The following is a 24,996-nucleotide window of genomic DNA, read 5'->3' on the forward strand; positions in this document are numbered from 1 at the left end:
AGGCTGCTGAATAGAATGGAAAATAAAGTAACAAAATAGAAAAGAATAGAGTACATAAGAATAGCATAGAAAATAATAGATAAGAAAAGAATAGAAAAGGATAGAATAGAATACAATTGAACAAATAAAGCCATCTTTTGAAATTTGAATTTCAAATCGATTTAAAATACAATTCAAATTTCAAGAAAATAACAAATATACGGAACAAATCCGAATATACAAAACGAATTCTGAAAACAAATCATTCTAACACAATGAATATGACAAAACGAAATGATTAACTTATCGAATGAATTTGAAACTAAACAAATTTTTCTGTCATGCATATCATTATCAAATGGAGAAACTTATTATTTTTCTTTTCAGAAGAAAAGTTACTTTAATAATGTCACCTTTTCACATTATATCAAAACAAGATCTTCCATTCAGATGGTAAGGTAATATCCTCTGTCAGGTGCATGGCCCCATTGGTGAGGTTTTCCCACACTATGATCCACAGTCTAGAAATTTTCCATTCTTGGACCTGTCCTTTATTCAGTGAAATACTAGCCTGTATATACCCCCTTCCTGTGTGGGCCATTTTCACTTTTCAGTGCTATAATAGTTTGACTGAAAATGAATTCCACAACACTGTACCCAACTGAATTTTATATCATTTTTTGAGACAGATAGAGCTTTCTTTTGGTGGCATTTTAAAACACTTTTTTATTTTTTACAATATAAAGGAAAAAAGACAAAGAATATTTTTGAAAAAAAAACAAAAACAACCCCCCCCCAAAAAAAAAAAAAGGTTCCCTTCCTTTCTGTTAATAAGTATATCAAATGAAAATACCGGGATAGTACAAACATCCCCAAAAAAAACCTTTTTTGGAAAGTAGAAACCCCAAGGTGACCTAATTTTTGCCCCTTGGTGCTGAGGTTGTTAAAATAGTTTGATAATGGTTCACTAGGTATAGTGCAACCTTAAATGTACAGATCCTATACAGAGGGAAGAGGAGGTGAAGGGATCAATGTACAGGTCACATACAGTGGGAGTTTGTAGCTTAGGGGATTAATATGCATGATAAGGGTTACAGATCCCATGCTGAGACAAGATTTGAAGTAGAGGAGAAAGGTAGGGATGAGGGGGAGAGAAAAAAAATTTCACAATCGCAGCCCCTCACCACAAATCCCCTGCTGCCTGAGATATGGGCCTAGTGAACCCTATTGTGGGTGGTTGCGGGAATCACACCTGTTCCCGCACCTCTGTGCTGTTTAAAAATGCACGGGCTACCATTAATTCTTAATGCCACCCCAAGACATTTAAAAAGGCAGTGTGTTTGCAGGTGTGGGAACCACCGGGAAATCACATGGTGCAAAAGCAACATGTGATTTCCCGGCCGCTGCATTTTCAAAATGGTGTAGGAACCGTCTTTCCTGCAGAAGTGCTGGTACAGCAGCCCATTCAAATGAATAGGCTGCTGTGACCACACAAGTGCAGCCTGCAGACCAGCGGTAGTGTGAACCAGGCAATAGAACTAATGAATGATTCATTCATTCATTAGTTTCTCCTTCCTCTGTTCTGAGCAAAAGGGGTGGGCTCTTCAATGTACATAAACAGTAGCATTGTTTACATTTGTAGTCACTGCAATTGATGCAATTGATCATCATGTACAGAACCGCTTGGACCGGCTCTATACACTGTGTTTGGGATCTGACTGCCTGAATTACAAACAAGTATAAAAAAAAGATTTCCAGAGGCGCTGTGAACACAAATAGATCACCCCCAGGGTTATGTTGATTTTTTTTGTTTATTTAACTCTGACTTTCAGATATTATAACTGAAAACAATAGGGTACATTTTTAGCAACATGAAAATATAAAATGGTTTCTGTAGTAAATAAAAAAAATATAATTTTTTTTTGAGAAAACTAAAATTGGTCCTTATAACTGGTGAAGTTGCTGTTCGGTTGTAGTACATAATACTTACACACTCATATTCTGCATCATACCCAAACTCCATGTTGTTATCTCCTTCAAATTCTTGTTCTTGAACCTGCACAACAATTTCATTAAAAAAGTATCAGACTTTATTTGTAAAAAAATAAAACAAGTCAAAACATGACTAACAGACAATTACAGTCCAATACAACTCCAAGTCAAACAGTGAGAGGTTAGATAACATCACAGCCTAAAAGGGATGCAAAATCAAGGCAGAGATCTACAGGACCAAAACCACATTTTATATTCTAAGCAATGGATAGAAATGATTTAGCTAGCCAGCCAGCATGACCGGATATGGTCACATTTTTATGTAGCATTCCCCAGAAGATACTGTGTGTTGCCTAAACATTATCCATTGATTTCTTGTAAACATTCAAATCGTCATGGTAGGGGTAACACAGAGACCCATTTGATAGCTAGAGTCTATGCGCAACAAACAAAAATTGAAAGATCTCTAGGGATTTAAATTAATCCAAAGAGGAGGAATCAAAGCTACCCAAAATCAGGTAGTAGGGTTGACATTCAGGCAGATACCCATCACATAATATTGATAATGTCGGACCAGCATCTTTTAAGTTTAGGGTATCGCCACAGGAGATGGATTCGATTTTCCATGGTCTATTACTTTTACAGTAGCAGGAATCAGGGCATAGGCCAATAATATAAAGAAAGCCTGGAGTTTGATATGCCCTGTGTATAATAAATAACTGTGTTAACATGTGGGAGGGAGACAGTGAGATAAGGGGAACTGTTTTTGGCATCTCCTCCCATATGTTATCAGGTATTGGGCCAATATCTTGTTCCCAATTGCCCCTACGTGGGAGTGAAATATTAAGAAGCAGTTTATGGGGAAGTTGTGCGTAAATCTCTGAAATGAGTCCCTTAGAGTCTTCAGCCTTAACAATGAGATCAAACAGTGGAGTACTGGAGATGAGGAGGGAAAGGGTACCATTTTGTGTCACTGAAGTATGTCAGAGTTGAAAGTATTTATAAAGTACTTTCTTATCTAAACTGAATTCTGTTTGCAGTTACTGGAAGAACCTAAGGGTCCGATTTACATATAGATGGGGGATCAAAAGTATACTGGCTTTAATCCATAACTGAAAGCCTTTTAAATTTTGCAAGCTTGAGGAGAGATTAATTTGACCAGATAGGAGTAAACTGTGTATAACTAGAGATCTAAAGAAGGTTTTTCGCCATCATCAACTGAATAGTTGGTAAATGTAAGAGGAAGTATTTTTAATCTCTCATTTTACTAGAAACCAGCAATACACAAATAACAAAACTGGCTAGGTATATGGCTGTAATGTTTATAGAATATGACAATCCATCCATGCTGAACCGAAGAATACCACACATAGAACATCTCTGTCACCATGCACATTTACCTTGCTTCTAAGCTGAACAAATTAAAGCTAAGCAGTGTTCTATTCATCAATGACGTCACTCCTGGTAAACCTTTATGAAGCCAGCACAAACACACTGAAAGTCCTCACCTACAGGCTGCTCTTCTCTAATGCATTTATGGCTTAGTTATAGAGATGACATCTGTATAGCTAAGGCCATAAAGGTGAAACATATTAGGAAGGATTAGTCTGTAGGTGGGGACTCTATGGCCCTGATTCACTAAGATGTGAGTGTAATAGCAGAGACTGACCATTCAGGCAGACTCCGGTCAATCAATCAGTCGTCTGACCAGCGTCTAGCAAGCTCATTGACGAGCGTCTATTGACTACTTTGCTATCACTGGCACATTTTTAGGTGCAATACCGGATATGTTCGCTAGATGGCGCACAAGCGCGGGCTTTATTTACATTGGCGTTTTCATGATGGCAAAAGAATTCTTAGAATGTTATAAATACACCTGTACACCTGTATTAGAATTTTCTATTTTCTTCTATTTATTTTCTTGCTGTGTCTCCAAAATGATCAGGAAACTAATGCATTTACTAATGAATGTCATACATTCTGTACTCAAATGTTAAACATTTACACACTTATATCTCAAATAATTTATATACTTCTAATTTCCCAATATAATTATATATCTTCATTCTCTTTAATCACGTAACTATTCTATGGTAAAGACAAGTGCAGCGCTATAAATGCATGTGATCAATAATGAACGCATGTAAAAACCAAAAAGTGCAAAGAATTGCAACAATGATGTAATATTGTAAATGGTGCTAAAATAAGTTCATAGAATCATTCCTGAATAATGGAATGTCCTTCGTGTGAGAGTACCAACTCAGAGAGTGCCTATGAATGGCACGTGTGGTCTCTCCGTGACGGACAGTAGTGCATGAACTCGTGAAAGGTAAACCACCCTTGGGACTGGTCTACACTCACCAGAACAAAAGTATTAATGTGTATGGGTTATACACTCCACACATCTGGGGTGCAGCGGTATGCTGGCAGTTATGGGTTAGTCATCCAGCTCCATCCATCCATCCATCAGGGTGGGTGCCCAAATGGTCCTGGGGAGGAATTAGCTCAGCCACAGGAGCCAGAAAGGTGCTCAATAGTGTAGTACACTGTCACAGGGGTGGATGACCTTTCACGAGTTCATGCACTACTGTTCGTGGTTATATTTATCTTGTGTAATACCATTTTACTAGTCTATATCAGCGACCAGCTCGCTCTATCATTTTTAAACAATGGAACTATTCTACATTATAGCTCAAACTGTGTCTCCCACAGTGGTTTAGTGGTTAGAGCTCAGAACTTACAGCACTTGGGTCATGGGTTCTAATCCCGGTCATGGCTACATCCTAAAAAATGGAGATCAATTTTCTGGGTTGTGTCAGTGCCAGGAATATTGATCAAACAATTATGATTTTGCCTAATGACTAGAAAGTGGATGAATGTACTCTTCTGCCAATTAGGAAATGTGCCATTTTCATGCCGTGTATATTTCATTGTAACATTTTTCTCTTTTAAATCTGTCTCCTTATACAACTTGACCCCCTCCCCCACCCCATCATCACCTGTCCCATATGCAAATCTATGGATCACCGCCCCACTCTTTAACTATCTATTTACTGATCAAGTGAATGTGTCTCATTTTCTATCAGCTACAGCTCAGATCTCACATTATTATACAATTGCTGATTGTATCTCACCACTAGTCTGATTGAATTCACAATTCCTGGTCAGTCCCGTTCCCTGACCTCTAATAAACTTTAGGGCCAGTTCACACTACATGTGTTTCAGTTGCTTTTTCGGCATCACAAACGCACAGAAAGAAGGTTATATGGTTGTCAATGTCATAGTTCACATCAGCGCTTGCATTTTCAGTGCATTGCAGGTGCTGTAAACAAAGTTGACCACGCTGCATTGTTTCTGCACAGAACTGTACTGGAACACATTGAAACGTCCTTGAATGTACTAAAACGCACATGTCCCTAACTACATTGAATACAAAGAAAATAGAAAAAAATAAGTGGAAGGGATATAAAAATGCAATGTAAACATGTCCAAAACGCATTCAAAATGTACTGGAACACACTAAACATGCATGCCAAAAGGGCATGAAAAAAACCCATCAGGAACACATCTAGACTGTTTCTATAGTGTGAACCAGCCCTTAGGACTTGTTCACACCATTGGTGGTGCAGAAACGCATGCAAGAACACACATTTTCCAGCACAGCAAAGAAATGCAATGCCCTATGTAGATGTGCGCAGGTACCATGATGAAAACGTTGTTGCACCTACACACGTCTATTAAAAACAGCCCCATTCACAGCCACAAATACGCATGGCACCACACTACTGTGCGGTTAGGTGCGACACACTTGGAAAATAACATAAAAATAAGCCAACATGGCTAAAACATATCTTGAAAATATGGGGACTCTGATATCCGGCGACAGTCCGTTCACGAACGAGAAGCAATTCTGCACCCTAAAACCAACATAGAGGAAAGGGATGGTCAAATTGCTGTGCTGCTTCCAAACCACCTCTGGCATGCCAGGGTCATTATGCAGGTCCTCGATGCCAGTTCTTGCCTGCAGCCACAAAATATCCACTGGCCACGAGTGAAGGTGAGTGGAGGACGTGAAGGTGGATTTCTACCAGCTTCAACCGCAAGCAGTACCACTCCTGAAAAATGAGAGCAAATAATCATTGACACGTCATCATGACAGTCAATTCTCAGTGCAGGCTATCTAGAGTGTCTTTCCTTTTTAACCATTTCAAGAGTTCAAGGAAACATTCTTGGAGCATCTACTGTGTTTGGAAAGGCCAAAGGTCCCCCCCCTCCCCCAGGCACACTAATGCTTATGCAGACCATAGACGGGGAGAAAAACGGCCGATTTTTCTTTTAAAAAATGAAAAATTGGTTGTTCAAGCGGCCGACGTTGCCAGCAATGGTAAAAAAAAAAATCGGCCGATTTTCATCCCGTCTACAGCCGGCAAAAAGTGTCTCTGCAGAGAGCTCCGCTATTTCTTTGACAGTTCCTTGACATTTACAGCGGTTGCAACAATGTATCTATTTGTATCCATTTAGGATACAGATGTTTTTATTCGGAAACAAATAGATACAATGTTGCAACCGCTGTAAATGTCAAGGAACTGTCAAAGAAATAGCGGAGCTCTCTGCAGGGACACTTTTTGCCATACTGGAATTCCTCTCATTTTTCATCCTTCTTCTTCTTCTTCTTCATCATCATCCTCTTCTTCTTTTTCATCATCATCCTCTTCTTCTTTTTCATCATCATCCTCTTCTTCTTCATCCTCTTCTTCTTCATCATCTTCATCCTCTTCTTCTTCATCCTCTTCTTCTTCATCATCTTGATCATCATCATCCTCTTCTTCTTCTTCTTCTTCATCATCATCCTCTTATTCTTCTTCATCATCATCCTCCTCTTCATCATCATCTTCTTCTTCTTCATCATCATCCTCTTCATCATCATCATCATCCTCTTCTTCTTCTTCTTCATCATCCTCTTCTTCTTCTTCTTCTTCTTCATCATCATCATCCTCTTCTTCTTCATCATCATCATCCTCTTCTTCTTCATCATCATCATCATCATCCTCTTCATCATCTTCTTCATCATCATCATCCTCTTCATCATCATCCTCTTCATCTTCTTCTTCTTCATCATCATCATCATCCTCTTCTTCTTCTTCATCATCATCATCCTCTTCTTCTTCTTCTTCATCATCATCCTCTTCTTTTTCTTCTTCATCCTCTTCTTCTTCTTCATCATCATCATCCTCTTCTTCATCATCATCCTCTTCTTCATCCTCTTCTTCTTTTTCTTCTTTTTGTCTTCCTCTTGCAGGTCACTGCTCATGTGCAGATTTTTTATCAGTAAAAAATCGGCCAATTTGCCCATCATTGCCGCGAAAATCGGCCGATCGGCAAATTCGGCCGTTTTTTTTTCCAACTTTACCGAAAAAAAAAATCTGCCAAAATACCGAAAAACGGCCGAACAAATAGCCCACTAACGATCCGAAAATCGGCCGATTTTATTTTCGGACGAAAAATCGGCCAATTTTCGACCCATCTATGGCCTGCATAAGATATGGTGTGGCCCTAGGGTCAATGTGTGTTTAGAATACTTCCAAAATGCACATACAAAAACACTCCATCCAAATGCATGCTGCATTTCTATAGCATGTTAAACAGAAGAATAACGCACTTACATAATGTTAACATGCGCAAGTAAAAGTAGACAAAATCCACATCCTTTTATTCTGGCTTCACATACATGCATTGTGGTCTAACACCGCACTCCTGGGCAAATCACATGCAATTTGTGTGCGTTGCAATTAGAGACAAACATTTTGCACACCTCAAATTGCACCGCATCCGGGCCAAAAATGTGCAGGACCCTTTTTCAGGGTATGCACATGTATTGTACTGTCCAAGGCATTGCACACTAACGCATTGCACACTAAAAATGTCAAATACGTTAGTGTGTACAGTGCATGAGTGTAAAATGCGTTAGTGTGTACAGTGCATGAGTGTAAAATGCTTTAGTGCACACTGCAGTGTACAACGCATTGCACACTGTAATACACTGTAATACCGTGTACACCCACACATTGTAGACTGTAATGCACTGTACACTGTCATGCAGGATGGAGCTACGCATTGCACACTGTGATACGCTGTCCACTGTCATGCAGAATCCAGCAACGCATTGCACACTGTAATACCATGTACACCAACACATTGTAGAATGTAATGCATTATACGCAGTATACATGTCCAGATATTCAAAGATTAGCCATGAAGGCCTAGCTGGTTACCTATTGGGCGACCGCAGATAGCCGAATAACGCTACACTGCATCCAGGCAGCTCTGGGAGGGTGTCATATGACATCCTGGCAGAACGCGCTCTCCGTGATTGCTGTGTCCTAAGGACACAGCTGATCACGTGATGTGGTAAAGGCCAATCACAGCGGCTTTTTACCATGTGATCAGCCATGTCCAATGACACGCTGATCACTGGGAAATGCATTTGCCGGGTCTTGGCTGCACTTTCATCACGCTATCAGAATGTGTGGAAAGTACTGCCGAGAACCAGCAGTTATCAAAGCAGGGGTCGGCCCCGATGATCAGTGCCCACCAGTGCCACCCAACAGTTCCGCCCACCTGTGGCCAGCAGTGCCGCCTCATCAACGCACATCAGTGTTGCTAAATTACCAGTTTACCAAATGTTATAATATAAACAGACTTTTATTCACTATGAGCTATTTTGTGGTTTATCGAGCAAAAAGTAAAACACACAGCAGCAAGTCAATACCACCCAAAGAAAGCTCTATTTGTCTGAAAAAACTGATACAAATTTAAGATGGGTACAATGTGGCATGACCGCACAATTGTCATTCAAAGGGTAACAGTGCAGAAAGATGAAAATTGGCCAGGACAGGAAGGGGGTAGGAGTACCCAGTAGGCAAGTGGTTAATATCATTGACCCATCAATACCCAGGAGCTAATGTACAGATAAGTAGCATGTGCACCAAGGGAGATTCTGCTAGGCCCCACCCACAAAATTGCAATTACCTGTCCCTCACATGTTATAAACATGTTTGCAATGGCCACACTTACTGTACATATAAGGATCATCTCCTCAGTTGATAACTGTGCTCTCGCCATGTCCAAATGCCAATAAGGTTATCAAAATTTTCAACCAACACAAAACCTCCAACCACTTGTCATCCACTTACACTCCCCACAACCACTTCCGGGTGCGCGCGCACGTGATGACGGACTTCCAGGATAGCCGTTCATGCGCCATGCGGACACCTGTTTGGTGCCTATTTGTTTGCAATCGCGCATTTTTATGTGCGGCTATGATAGCTTTCGCAAATGTGTGTTTCTTATTGATTTGTTTTTTTTAACCTTGGCTAATATTTGTTGCCAAAGGCCAAAAATCAACAAAGTGTGGACTATTTTATTACTGTAAATCGAATTGTAGAAAACCTGTAGCTGGCTGCACAGTGAATGTGACATTCATTAGTACATAATATTGTGGTGCAAGTGGGTTTTTTTTTTTTGGTTTTGAAAAAGCCAGTTTGCACACACTTGCATATTCACGCTCTTACAAGCTACATTTGAGCAGATTATATAAGTATACAAAGTAACTATTAAGGTTGTTCATATATTGAACATAAAATAAACACAAAAACATCGGTCAAATATTTATTGATCAAATATATCGTCATTTATTTGGTCAGCAGGAACAAGTAGGTACAGTCAATATCTTGGTGAGTCACAAAAATAGGATTGATGTGGCAAAAATAAAACACTCCTGCTCATAAGAGCTTACAATCTAAAGATACTTCTAGTGAACTGTGTGTGCTCAGGTTATAGCAGGAAACAAAGGGGAAGATGAATCAAGTAACATTTTCATGCACATAGGATTTACTTACACAATCACTTAGTATGAAGATCCATTCACAAAAAAAAGTCTTCAGATCAAAATATCAAGAAAACAAAGCATGTGAAAAAAAACCCTCCCACCTCTACAAATCCCCTCCCACCTCTACAAATCCCCTACACATACATTTGTCAGCAGGTTTGTCAGAAAAATGCATTGGAGTCTAAATAAGCAAGCAAAATTAAAACAAGAGCAGATTTTAAACAAAACGATTGACATGTGTGAGGCTTTCAATGCAAAGAGAAAAAACACAATCATTGTGCAATAACACACAAACACTTTACAAGGCCAAAAATATGCAAACATTTCCAGCCCACTTCCAAACACAGCCTGAGTGGTGTCTGGGGCAATTCAGCACAAAATCTCTTCCTCCCCCAAACCACTACAAGCAAGGACTTAGTCACAAACCACCCGGCCTAGTAACAGGCCAAATCACTCCCTACTGCACATCTTTATATAAGCTAGGTTGTATTTGGAGCACGCCAAACAAGGCCCCACACCCAATGAAGCCACACCCACCACTGACCTTAGTTTGGTCAGTGAAAGTGTTTTCACCTGATGAATCCGCTTCCTACCTGCATTAACCCTTGGTATACAGGCCCCACAAATCAGAAAGAAATATACAGTGAAATGTACGTGTGCAGCATACAACAGAACATTGAGCAGGGATGTGAAAGGGAACCCCAATTGGAACCGTTATTGCTACTATGGTCACAATTCCCTCCAGATTCTCGCATGAGTTAAGACAGTCACATGACCACATCTTGTATGCAATACTGAAAATGACAAATCGATTTGACTAGTATGGTGAATTTCCCATCAATTGGCAAAACACTCCAGAAATCAAACATCACCAAACATTACACTCTGGGCAAAGCTGATTTACAAATCCTGCGACTTACAGTAAAGTTGACCATTTTAATGCAATTTTCAAGACATCTGACACAGATCTCTATGCAAATTGCCACTAAAGTAGTACATGTACTACTATAGAAATCAGTGTTTGAAACGCACCCATGTGGTCACTCTAATAGCAGACAATAGGGTGCGACTTTGCAGACGATTTACAACTTGCATGTTGTGCAAATCACATGCCAAGTCCCACTCAATGTGCACGCTATTGGAGCGTTCATATTGTTGTGGTTCAAACTTGGTAGGAGCCGCAAGTAATAATAGAGTAATGAATACACTACTTTTCATGCAATTTGCTGAGAGATCGGTGTCGATTGTCTTGCAAATTGCACTTGAAATCACCATGTACCCTAACTTTGAAATCATGCAACTTCTATGCAAGTCACATGATGTGACTGTGGTGTCAATAACACCACTTAGAAATCTGCTTTAATGTGACCGGGTAGCCCCCAGTAACATTGTTTGCGATTGCCATGCAATTGGCATTACAGGCGACTTGCAAATCGTAGACCAAGTCGCACCCTATTGGCCACTGTAGGCTCTGTTCACATCCAATTGGATTGTGAACTCGTGCAACTTCACTGTAAGTTGGGCAATTGCCGCATCGGATTAGATGTGACAGTGGTGTTAGCCCCCAGTAACATTGTGTGCAATTTGCCATGCAAAGGGCAAGTTGCTGGCCATGCCAATCGCATGACAAGTCGCATCCAGGGTGTGCAATTTCAGGTGCGATTTGTGAATTGACATGGTACCTGATATTGGATATAATGAATGTGAATGTGAGTGTATTAACGTACGCCATTTGTTGCAGTGAGAGTTCAAAGGTATTTGAAGATTTTGGCCATTTATTAGCAATTTAACATCTAGACTCAAATAGAAATCGCAATGCTACACACAATTGAAAACACAACTAGTTAGTAATTCTCTAGAAAACACAGTAAAATTGGCAACTTAAACAGTAATTTTCATTTGCATATAGTGTGAACGAAGCAGGAGAATTAACAAAGGAAATAAATCTTTGAAGGCGTGCGGTCTGCTTTGCATTTGGTGGAAAAATCCATACCAGTATTTGTGACAAGTTTGATGTGTGGATTCACCAACCAAGTCTTTTCTCTCTCGCTCACTCTTCTTTGTCTCACTGGCTCGCTCTTCTCTCTCGCTCACTCTTCTGTATGTCTCTCTTTATCACTCTTCAGTATGTTTTTCTCGCTCACTCTTCTTCATCTCACTGGCTCGCTCTTCTCTCTCTCTGTCAGCTCTTTGCTTGCCAAATCCTTCACAAAAGTGGGTTGAGTGTAAACCATCATTATCAAATCTATTAGTGCTCCAGGCTCTTATCTTACCCCATTGTATGACATTCACATAAGGTACAGCTTTGAAGGTGTTTCAACAGACAAGGCCTCATTCTAATTCACATTTTAGGGATCACTTAGACAGAAAGCAAAGATGTTGCCAGAACATCTATTTGAAGACAGCCACACACGGAGATCATACTACTTCCTTGCCGTGGTTGGGATTCAAACCGACAACCCTAGAGTTGTGAGGCAGTAGTGCTAACCACTAATCCACGGAGCTACATTGCTAATCCAGCCTGTATTTCTGTGCTGTGAATCAATCTTAGGTCCCTGGGCAAGTTCAGTGTAACTACCAGATATCTCCAATGTGACACAAATGTTGTGCTATGTTGCCAATTCACATGTATGATGGTTCTATGTATCCCAATACAAAGGATTGCAATACTAATACAGGCGTACCTCGGTTTACCAATGCCTCAGGGAACGTCATATTTGGGGTACAAATGCCAAACCATTTCAGTTAATTGGTCTGTTTACAAATGTTTGAATAATTTGGTATGGGCATGTGGCCTGGTATGGTTCAGGAGGGGGGAGGCGCTCGCTTGTCCCCCCCCCCTTTCCTGACCTGCTGGGCTGCATGCTCAGATAAGTATCTGTTATGGATTTTGGGGGGTACCCCATGCTGTTTTTTATTTAATTTCAGCGTGGAGTTACCCCTTAACATCCATACGAGACCCGAAGGGCTTAGTATGGATGGGAGGGGGGACCCCACGCCGGGTTTTTTACAAATTGTTTATAATTCCCTGCAATACTTTTACATCAACTGTCAGTGGGGAACTCCGCCGACAGCTGAAACATGAGCGCTGCATTGGTTTTCGCTACTAAAATGCTGCATGAGTTGATAACATAACTCATGCGGGATTGTAGGAGCGACAGCCATGTGTTAATGTTTCAACTGTCAGCGGGGTTCCCCACTGACAGCTGAATGTAAAAAAAAAAAAAAAAAAAAGCGTGGGGTCCCCCCTCCCATCCATACCAAGCCCTTCGGATCTGGTATGGATATTAAGGGGGAACTCCACGCTGAAATAAAAAAAAACAGCTTGGGGATCCCCCCAAAATCCATACCAGACCCTTATCCGAGCATGCAGCCCGGCAGGTCAGGAAAGGGGGGGGACGAGCGAGCGCCCCCCCTCCTGAACTATACCAGGCCACCTGCCCTCAACATGGGGGGGTGCTTTGGGGAAGGGGGGCTCCCCCCCAAAGCACCTTGTCCCCATGTTAATGGGGACAAGGGCCTCTTCCGTTATTGGGATAATTGGTCAGCCATTTTTTGGGATTTTAGCATATTTTGTTTACCAGTAAAGTTGAAAATTTTTTGTTCCAAATTTACTGATAAAAAAAATGTGCCAAAATCCCGAAAAACAGCTGACCAATTAACCCACTAACGGCCCGAAAATCGTTCGATTTTCTTTTCGGCAGAAAAATCGGCCGATTTTAGACCCATCTATGGCCTGCTTTACATGGGTCTAAAATCGTCCGCAAAAAAAATCGGCTGATTTTCAGCCCGTTAGTGGGTTAATTGGTCAGCCATTTTTGGGGATTTTGCAACTTTTTTTAATTGGTAAATTTGGATAAAAATTGGCCGATTTTGCAGATCGGCCGATTTTAGCTGCAATGATCGGCAAATTGGCTGATCTTTTAACAGATAAATAATCTGCACATGAGCCATGACCTGCAAGAAAAAGAATAAAAAAAAAGAATAAGAAAAAGAAAAATGCAGGCCTTAGATGGGGCGAAAACTGACCGTTTTAAAAAAAAAAAATCGGTTGTTCAATGGGCCGACGTTACCACCAATGGCAAAAAAATTGTTCGATTTTCGCCCCATCTACGGCCTGCAAATATAATAGCGAAGTAATTACTTCTGTCCCTGCAGAGAGCTGCGCTATTATATTTGACATTAAAAAGTATAAAGGTTGCAACATTGTATCTATTTGTATCCGAATAAAAACATCTATATCCGGAATGGATACAAATGGATACAATGTTGCAGTCTCTATACTTTTTAATGTCAAATATAATAGCGGAGCTCTCTGCAGGGACAGAAGGAATGTTTCAGCTGTCATCGGGGTTTCCCACTGACAGCTGAATTTTAAATTATTTCCGTGAATTAAATAAATAATAAAAAAAACAGCGTGGGTCCCCCCTCTCATCCATACCAAGCCCTTCAGGTCTGGTATGGGTATTAAGGGGGAACTCCACGCTGAAATTTAAAAAAAAAACAGCGTGGGTCCCCCTCAATATCCATACCAGACCCTTATCCGAGCATGCAGCCCGGCAGGTCAGGAAAGGGGGGGGACGAGCGAGCGCCCCCCCCCCCCCTCCTGAACCATACCAGGCCACATGCCCTCAACATGGGGGGGTGCTTTGAGGCAGGGGGGCTCCCCCCCCCAAAGCACCTTGTCCCCATGTTGATGAGGACAAGGGCCTCTTCCCCACAACCCTGGCCGGTGGTTGTGGGGGTCTGCGGGCGGGGGGCTTATCAGAATCTGGAAGCCCCCTTTAACAAGGGGGCCCCCAGATCCCGCCCCCCCCCCTACGTGAACGAGTCTGCGGTACATGGTCCCGCAGACTCCTTCACAAAAAAAAAAAGTGTGGTGTAAAAAAAACACAGTACAGGGTCTTTGACAAGTCCTTTATTAAAACAATGTCCCCCGAAGTAGATCCAACGTCAATCACGGCGGCGGCGGCAGGGACCCGAAAAAAGAAAAAAAAAAAAGGTTCCGCTCCCGTCGGAGGCTCCCAGCCTTGTGAAGAAGAGGCTAGCTGACAGTTCTTATATAGGTATGGGGCGGGGCCAGCCGGGCACATCATCCCCGCCCCTTACCTATTTGAGAAATGTCACCCTGTCTCTCCGCTGAGGCTAACTAGCTGAATGCAGGAGACAGTCTGACATTTCTTATATAGGTATGGGGCGGGGCCAGCCGGGAACAGCAAGCATGTGACATGGGGCGGGTCACTCGGATGATGTCCCCGGCTGGCCCCGCCCCATAGCTATATAAGAAATGTCAGACTGTCTCCTGCATTCAGCTAGTTAGCCTCAGCGGAGAGACAGGGTGACATTTCTCAAATAGGTAAGGGGCGGGGATGATGTGCCCGGCTGGCCCCGCCCCATACCTATATAAGAACTGTCAGCTAGCCTCTTCTTCACATGGCTGGAAGCCTCCGACGGGAACGGAACCTTTTTTTTTTTTTCTTTTTTCGGGTCCCTGCCGCCGCCGCCGTGATTGACGTTGGATCTACTTCGGGGGACATTGTTTTAATAAAGGACTTGTCAGAGACCCTGTACTGTGTTTTTTTTACACCACACTTTTTTTTTTTGTGAAGGAGTCTGCGGGAGCATCTACCGCAGACTCGTTCACGTAGGGGGGGGGCGGGATCTGGGGGCCCCCTTGTTAAAGGGGGCTTCCAGATTCTGATAAGCCCCCCGCCCGCAGACCCCCACAACCACCGGCCAGGGTTGTGGGGAAGAGGCCCTTGTCCTCATCAACATGGGGACAAGGTGCTTTGGGGGGGGAGCCCCCCTGCCTCAAAGCACCCCCCCATGTTGAGGGCATGTGGCCTGGTATGGTTCAGGAGGGGGGGGGGGCGCTCGCTCGTCCCCCCCTTTCCTGACCTGCCGGGCTGCATGCTCGGATAAGGGTCTGGTATGGATATTGAGGGGGACCCACGCTGTTTTTTTTTTTAAATTTCAGCGTGGAGTTCCCCCTTAATATCCATACCAGACCTGAAGGGCTTGGTATGGATGAGAGGGGGGACCCACGCTGTTTTTTTTTTTTTTTTTTATTGCGGACCTTTATTTTTACATTCAGCTTTCAAAATAAATATTATCTAGACCTTTGAAATAAGTAAAATCATTACAGAAATAATTATAAAGGATAAGAAACAAAAATAGAATCACTAGAACTAAGGAAATCTAGTTAGATTACATGAAGATATGCCGAGTGCTGTTTATTAAACACAATAGTCGCGAGCGAGTGCCGGCTCTCAGAGGAATCCACAATCAGATTCACTATTAGTCAGTGGCTAAAAAGCAAACGCCCATGGCAGAAGTCTAAAATGTGTTCTGCACATGCTCAGTTGTATCTGCCAAAGACACTGCACGGGCTTCTAGATTTTTACTGTGTCGATTTCCTTGAAAAAAACGATTTTTAACACATTTTTAATTTTTTTGGAAATAGCAGATATTGTTTAAAGTGAAGTCCTGATATTTGGCAAAGCAAATTTCTAAGTGAACATGTCTCTGCAGTGATTTTTCATGGTTTTAGACTTGCTTCTTAGCAAGTCCGTTTTGTGAGTCTGATTTCGGGCGTGTGTCTTTTTGTGAATTAGATTGGGCATCTGCTTATGGGCTCTGCTCAATAGTGAATTAGGTTGCAGGGTAAAAAATGGACGGACGCCCATGAAAATTGGGCTTAAGCCCATAAATATGCGCCCACGCCCAATAGTGAATCAGGGCCTATGTGTTTGTGCTGGTTCACTAAAGATTTACCACATGTGATTTCATTCATTCATTCACGTGCAACCGCCCATTTGCCTCTATACAGAATACGGAATGCCAGTGTGTTTTTTTTTCTTGGGAGGGTGCATGTGACCAACACATGGCCAATCAGTGCTGTACCAACAGAGGGTCAGGGTTCCTGCAGCCTCACTGGACAATCGGGGGAGAACGAAAACTCTTCCTACAAGCTTTACCAAGTGCTCTGCTGGATACTGATAGAAGTCACAAGACTGCTATATACTGCTGATGAGAAAAGGTATTTAGCAGTTTATATTTACTAAAATAATTGCATTTCTCTGTGTTTGTGTACTGTGGAAGTCCAGATATAGTGAATGCAGGGTCCTAAGTTTAGTAACACTACGTTTGAGAAAAACAAATGCACAGTATATGCACATTAATGGTGTCAATGATCAGATAAAGTGCAGAGCTATTTATTCCAGCAACTGGGGGAATGCAAATATAAGAGTAAAATTAATATCATTTGAAATTTGCCAAGTACCATCAAATGCTTAATTTCCATTGTTACAGAGAACTCAGACTATAACTAGAAGATCAGGTTCAGAAAGAACAATGATAATAGAACCTAGACCCCAAAGGTCACCAACCAAGGGTCCGGTGAGTTTACTAATTGGGCTGCTAACCCCTCACTGTAAAACAGGCACTGCCACAATCTTTCCTCTGCTTTATGCATAGCGTTATCTGGTATAGGATGATGATGTAATAATTATGGCAATAAGAGAACTGGGATAAAGAAATTATGAATTCTGTGATCACACAAATGTTTTCAGTAGTGCTGAAAACCACCAAAAAATATGGCCAAGATACATACTGTGTTGTCAGACACCATGGAGGCAACTCTTCTGCGTTTGTGTGGAAAGCCATACTGAAGCTTCTCAGTAGCATTGACATCACTTTGCATGGTGAAGTGGTTGAGAGTATATTTCAATCCAAAGCCAGTCAGTGATGAGGCATTCTCATTCTCTAAAATTAAAGAAAAGCAGTTAGATTTCTGTTGTGCATTCCACTGTTTTAGCTGCAGCTCTTGAATTAGTAACTGAAGTAAACACAGTCCTTCAGTGAGTAAACTCTTGCATTATATATGACATTAATTAGCTAAAAAAGGAGATAATGCTTGGTGTGGACGTAACCTAAACAAGCCTGTAAATCCTTACAAGCTACCAACATCAAATAAACGATAGTCATTTACTGTCTGCTTACATGAGAATTCCATCAATGGAAATGCATAGGATCTTCAAAAGATTTAGCTTTATAACAAAACTTCTTATGCCGGCTATAGACGGGTTGAAAATTGGCTGATTTTTCAGCTGAGAAAAAAAAAAAAATCGTCCGATTTTTGCACTGTTAGTGAGTTAATTGGTCTGCGTTTTTCAGGTTTTTTGCAGTTTTTATCAGTCATGTTGGAAAATTTGCGGCCGATTTTCCCGGCAATGATGGGTAAATCGCCCGATCGTTTTACCGATAAAAAATCTGCGCATGAGCCATGACCTGGAAGAAAAAGAAGAAAAAAGAGGAAAAAAAAGAGAAAAAAGAAGAAAGAAGAAGAATGTATAGGTGTCACTGAACGGTGGCTCTGTTCTTCTTCCGCTATTATATTTTATATGAAAAAGTCTTGCGGTTGCAACAAATGTATCCATTTGTATCCAAATAAAAACATAATGTATTTGTATTGCTGTCACATTGTATGGTGTGCTCCCCTGTCTCTGTCAAACTGGTTTCTTGTCCCATTCTTTTGTGAGCATTGGTGGCAGCATCGGCAATGGCACTGACCGATTTTTCGTTTATCGGCCAACAATTCGGCCGATAAACGGCCCGTCTATAGCCTGCATTATATTTAGAGCTAAAAAAGGAATGTAGTCTAAATGGATACAAAACAAACTAAAGAGGAAAGACCTACAAAATGCATTTGAGTACGATCATCGTAGCTCCAAATGGTGTTTAATGGTCTGTCTAAGCAATTGGCACAGTTCAGTTTACCTTAAACAAAGTTTTGCATTAATATGCACTGCGTTAAAATCATGCACCATGGATCACTTTTCAGAGGGAGGCAAAGACTGCCATCCGTGTGCAAGGGGCGTAAAGTAATAATTTAGGCTATACTATATTGATCCTTTTAAATGCTGCCTCCCTATTGCCCTACATACATTTGAGCATAAATCACAATGTAAAACCATCTTTCTATGCAGTCACATGACCTCAAACATCTGTGTCCCCTGTGTAAATGTGTAGCTGGTGCCATGGAATTCTCTCTCCCACTGACAATGCCTAGTGTCAGCATGTGACACCAGTGCTGTATAGAATTCAGCCCCGTTGTCATCCCTGCACATTACACAGAGGAGCTAGAGTTTTGCGGAAGTGTGACCACCATGAAAACAAACAAGTGTTTACAATGCAATTTCTGCCAAGATGTATGCAAGGCAACTGGAGCACGCAGCGTTACAGTGAAGTATTGTCTATCCTTAAATTGTACTTTAAAAGGTTAAATCCACTTTCGTTGGGGAAAAAAAAAGGAAAATTAAAAAATAATATAGCATATACAATTGCCATATTGTAATTGAATGTTCTTAAAAATGACCTTTCCTTTCCATTCTGCTGCACTGTAATTTTCTGTAAAATGCAATACAATATGGCTACCTGGAGGGGATCTGTACACAGATGGTGTACAGAATGCCCCCTGAAAATGTAATTTCCTGCTTGTGTGATTGGCTTACAGATTTTCCCAGAAGTCTGCACCAAGATACAAGTCACATTTTTGGCATCCCTTGCAACAAAAATGTAATTTTTTTGTGGAACACTCCCAAAGGGAAATCACGTCTAAAGGGATGCAAACCCTGCCAATTTCCTCAATAGAGCCCTGCAGGTGCAGCAGCTGATCGATAATTATAAAACCATTCCCATACAGATTCACTCTGCACATGGACACAGACAAATGGCTATTTCTTCAGAATAACAAAAGGAAGGAATCTGCAACAAAGTTTGTTCAAATCCTTGCAATGCACATATATTACCCAGAGGGGAATGTTTTTTTCTCAACAAAAGTGGAGTTACTCTAATTCAGGCCATAGATGGGTTGAAAATCGGCCGATTTTTGCACCGTTAATGGGTTAATTGGTCGGCCGTTTTTATGGATTTTGTCAGATTTTTTTGATCGGTAAGGTTGGAAAAAAATCGGCCTAGCTGGGGGGGGGGGGGGGGGAGCAGGAGGAGGGGGGGGAGAGGCAGAGGAGGAGGAGGAGGAGGAGGAGGGGGGGGAGAGAGGAGGAAGAAGAAGAAGAGGAAGGAAGAGGAGGGAGGAGGAGCTCTCTGCAGGGACAGAAGTAATTAAATGCCGGCCGTAGACGGGAAGAAAATCGGCCGATTTTTTTTTTACTGTTGGTGGTAACGTCAGCCTATTGAACGACCGATTTTTCGTTTTTTTTGTTAAAAAAACATCCGGTTTTCTACCCGTCTATGGCCTGCATAAGTCTAGGCTCCCGCTGTTTCACTGCAAGAGTTCAAAAACACATTGGTGCCATTCATTCTTAATGGCACTGCAACATATGGTAACACATTACTGTACATTGCTGTGCGCTGTTAGGAAAAAATAGTGCCAACACCTTTTTTGGTGAAATAGGCAGCCCATTCAGATGAATGGACTGCCTTAACGCAGTGCAAAAAATAGAACTTTAGGCCATTGCTTTCAGCTGCTTTTGGTGACATGACTGGGCCTCTTTGTGACCTCCTTTACCGGGGTCCCACGGGAAGCCCGAGTGATGTCACTGGGCCTTGGAGAAAAGGCTGCATTGACCTGGGATGTATAAACAACTTTTATGCTTTGCAAATCACTTTTTTCCTGTGTTTTGATGTTCCTGCTTTAAAATGTGTTTAGAGTGTCTAATTGGATTCTGGATGCACACAATTCTATTTTCTCCAGGCACAGCTAAAGTGACTGCACCTAAACACAGCTAGAAGCACAGTCTGAATGGCACTACTGAAAAATCATTACATGCATTTATACAGTATGTGTTTAGAAAGGTCCTCCAAATGCATATAAAGCCAGCTTTGACATTGTCAGTGTGAATGAGGCCTGTGTGTACAACGACCCACAGAAATCAATGGCTGTATGCCGATACTTGCATAAACATGTGCATGCGTACAAATGCATGTTTATACATTCCGCCTGGAAGCTGTCAAAGTCAACAACCAATCATAGGCAGTGGAAGCATTCCCTGCTTCACAACTGATGATAGAAGTGTGTATATGTGCAGCTGGTGAGGGTGTGCCTCCACCACTTATGACCAGCTGTCGGCTTTGACAACTTCCTCGTGGATAGCTCAGGTGGGTGTCCGAACACATCCGAGCTCATCACTGGTCATGAACGTCCCCGCTCCCTTGGTCCATATAGCTGCCAGGCAGGGAATGCCTATGTTGAGTTGGTGACAGGGACAGCTTGCTTCTGGGTTCAGTCCAAAGGTAAGTTCACACCAAACCTGCACTTATCCAGACTGTGTATAAACTGTATAAACAACAGTGCCATGCCATACTAGTAGGTGCTGTCTATAACCATGAAAATGAACCAGTCCAACAATATTCCCTCCTCTTTTCTGGTATGTTAGCCAATATGTCCATACACATAGGTGTTTATGCACATATTTGTATGTAGCAAGCAGGGGATTAAAAAAGGGGGAGGCAGGAGAACTTCATACAGAGTACAGTTGATAGGTAAAAGTAAAGGGAGTGATAGAAGATGCAGGAGCGGTCAGTAATGGGCAAGGAGTAACCAACAATAACATTCGCCCCCACGTTATTTCCACTTGCAAAGCGCGAGCAGGCGAGTGGAAATTTTAAGCCCTGCTATATATAACCCATGATGAGGAACAATTTAGGAAGGAGTTAATGGAATATGTTCTTGTGCCCTGCTGAGTCCTTGAATTCTTTGATTTTATCGACGTATCTACATATGGAACAATGTCCACACGAAAACATGCCCTTTAAAGGTGGTTGTATATACACAAGTTCTCTTCTACTTCTTGTATATTCACTCCGCACTAGGGTGTCACCTATCATAGGGGCTTTCCTTGCTATAATCCATGGTCTTTTTTCCAGTATCTTTTCTAGTATTCCATCTAACATTAGGATATGCTAGTGTTTGTTCAACACTGACTCTAACTGGCGCCAGTGTGTTCCATACCTAGTGACCAACTGTACCTTATCTTACTGTAACTTTTTTTGTTTTCTACTTTGTTCTATTTTGTTTTAATGCTCTCACTCTACCCCTTTCTAGCACTGAATTGGAGTATCCCCTTACTCCAATTACTTACTTATGTGATAGTCATCTATATTCGAACAATTCCTCCTACTTCCATATGGGATCCATCCATATCCATATGGGATCCCCCTAATCAATGGCCAAGGGTGGTGGCTGGTGGCGTGGAGAAGTGCATTCCCCATCGTGGATTTGCAGAATGTAGTAGTCTCAATTTTATCACCTACTTTTTAAATTTTCAAATCCAAAAATTCCATCTCACATTGATCCACTTTTTACATGAGAAAGATATTTTTATCATTACAGTTTCATTCATCTATGAATAGATGGAACTCATCCACTAATCTTCTCCACGCCAACAGCACATCGTCCATGTAGTGAACCTACATAGCTACATGTATCTGATATCTAGGATGTTCATTTACTACAGTTTTCTCCCACCAAGCTAAATGCAGGCACGCATATGATGGGGCACATGTAGTGCCCATTGCAACTCCTCTGATCTGGCAGTAAAACTTATCATCAAACATAAAGAAGTTGTTATGAAGTATGAGATCCAGCATTTCCTTCAGGAACTCATCAATTCCAGACAGTTTTCTATGGCCTGGATGCTCATCTGGTGGGAAAGGACGTGTATAAAGACTCCACATCCATCCCTCACCAATATACAGTCTATAGCAGGGTTTCTGAACCCTAGGGTTCCTCTAGATGTTACTAGGGGTTCATTGAGCAATCAGCAATTTTTGCCTCTCAGGTAAGTTCCCACTGACACCACTGATCTTTTTAGCAGTCTGTAAGGGGGTAATTCTTCCCAATGACCACAAGTGTAAGGTGCATTCTTACCTCTGACTATCACACTAATGTATCATGAATTGTAGATTTAGTCATTTTTAGAAGGGGTTCCCTGAGACTGGAAAGTTATATCAAGGGTTCCTCTGCGTTGAAATGGTTAGGAAAGGCTGGTCTGTAGGTACTCTTAGGTCTGTCAATTTTCTTAGAAGGTCCCCTGTATCAAGCATGAAGGAGGGTAACTCTTCCACTAGATGTCTGATTCTCCTATCCACATATTGTCCCAGGCGTTTGGTGGGGCCACCTACCCCTGAGATGATGGGCCTCCCCGATGGTCGGTTACATCTTTAGGGACCTTTGGGGTAACATAGAACGTGGGAATATTATATTCCTCTATGCATAAGTAATCCCATTCTTTTTTCTTAATCAATCCCACTTCAAAGGCTCTCTCAAAGCTTGAAATTAATTTCAGTGACAAGGGCAGGAAAAGAGTTATTCACACATCTTTTGTAGCACAAATCATTATTAAGTTGTCTATAAACTTCTTCCATATAATCTCTTTCCAAATCACCACATTCACAGCCTTGTCACTGGGCTTAATAACTACCTCTCTAAGGTCTTTAAGCTCCTTAAGGGCTCTACGGTCTCCCTTTGACAGGTTATCTTCATCTGGTAAAAAAATAGTCCCAGTCCATTGTTCTTATATCTTTGGTTACCACCTCCAAAAATGTTTGGAGGTATCTATTAGTTATACTGTGGAATAACTTGTGACAAACCTGATGGTGGATCCAACATATTTGAATCCAGCCAGATGTTACCCTGTAGGTACTCAAGTTCATCTATGTCCCTGAGATCAATATACTGCGATTCCACCTGATACATGCCCTTCCCATCCTCCTGCAGAGTTTAAAACTCTTCTTTATAAATTTCAAACTGATCTCCAGGACAACTGGGAGAAAGTCCAAACCCGTTAGTAACAAAGATACATGATCTTTCAAGGGTTCCTTTTCCGTGAGATTAATTACATTTAAAGACTCTCCTCTATTTTCATTTTTAATTATTTGGCCTGTCTGTTTTCTGACTTTCTGCCCTTGTCCATTTTGTTGGCTACTTATGTCCTTTGTTCTGTGTATCCCCCTCGGTTATCTGTATCTGTTTCTCTTTCTATTCTTCTCCTTCTATTCCCTCTGGAGTCCCTAAAAAAGATACCGTCTTTTTTAATTCTGCATTTGAATCTCCCTTATTATCCTTATTCCACTGTATATGCTTACTTCTTGATCTACTCCTACCCCTTCTTCCCTCCAGATCCAAGATCTGTCCGGATTCAAAATCTGCCAAAATTTCTTTGAAACTTCTTATGTTTCCCCATATTTTGTTCCTTTTGAAAATCAGCCACCTTCTTTTTTAGACAATCATTTAATTTTGTAAACTCATCCAAATCTCTATATTCTACTAAACCTTTTATAGTCTCATGTAGTAAGTCTTCTATTTCCTTTAATTGCAGCTTCTCTTCTTCAATTATCATATGCATCAGATGTAAACCATGTTAAATTGCTTCCTCCTGCCATTTCTTTAAAAACTGTTCATTGTGTAAATGTTCTGCTGGAATGATTCTCTCCCTGAGTCCCCGCAGGATCATCTTAGACTCCACATAGGACTCCAGGGACACAAATGTTCCACTTCCGCCTCAAATGTCTAAATGTTAAATTACTGTGTGTCCTGAATAATTGTCTAAAATCTTTATTTCTATGTGACATCTGCTTTTCTTCTTTTGAGAAGACCGCCCTCATCTCTCTTTCTATTTCTTCACCTATTTGATAAGCCATTCTAATGTTCAAGACATCCAAGGATATATCAAAACTATGCCTATAAACAATTATACAGATATATTTTGGAGGCTCCCACGTGCAGTGGGTTAGTGTGATATCTAAGTGGCTCCAATGCCCTGGCTAGGGGAGGGGCCCCAAAAGACCATGAGGCTGGGGAAAAAAAATTTCCCAGTAGAAAACCACGAATCCCCCTGCTAGAGGGGGGGGGGGAGGAATAAGGAGGCAGAAGGGGGGGGGGGACAGAAGATGAAGGGGAAGGACCAGACACCCCACGGTGCAGGCATCAAGATGCGATGAATAGATCAGGGTCAGGCACTGGTAGGTATATACCATTCCCAGAACTAGGCAATAGCTGTGGGGTTTATACAGTGGATATAAAAAGTCTACACACCACTGTTAAAATGTCAGGTTACTGGGATGAAGAAAAAAAAAATGAGACCAAGATACATCATTTCAGAACTTTTTCCACCTTT

At 41.5% G+C, this 24,996-nt stretch overlaps 1 protein-coding gene across 1 annotated transcript in view; it reads right to left on the reverse strand.

Moving 5' to 3' along the window:
• The window catches only part of BEND2 (BEN domain containing 2), a 67,497-nt gene that overhangs the window by 39,119 nt on the left and 3,382 nt on the right, over positions 1-24,996 (reverse strand). Inside the window, exons 2-3 of the mRNA XM_089676560.1 lie at positions 17,472-17,623; positions 1,970-2,035 (exon numbers count right to left, since the gene is read on the reverse strand). Of these exons, the coding sequence (XP_089532686.1) occupies positions 1,970-2,035; positions 17,472-17,561 (156 nt within the window). The 5' untranslated portion in view covers positions 17,562-17,623. The remainder of the gene's footprint in view (positions 1-1,969; positions 2,036-17,471; positions 17,624-24,996) is intronic.

This window comes from Staurois parvus, unplaced genomic scaffold (genome assembly GCF_062004578.1).
Source record: "Staurois parvus isolate SC_StPar_1 unplaced genomic scaffold, SC_StPar_1.0 ptg000172l, whole genome shotgun sequence".
NCBI lineage: Eukaryota > Metazoa > Chordata > Amphibia > Anura > Ranidae > Staurois > Staurois parvus.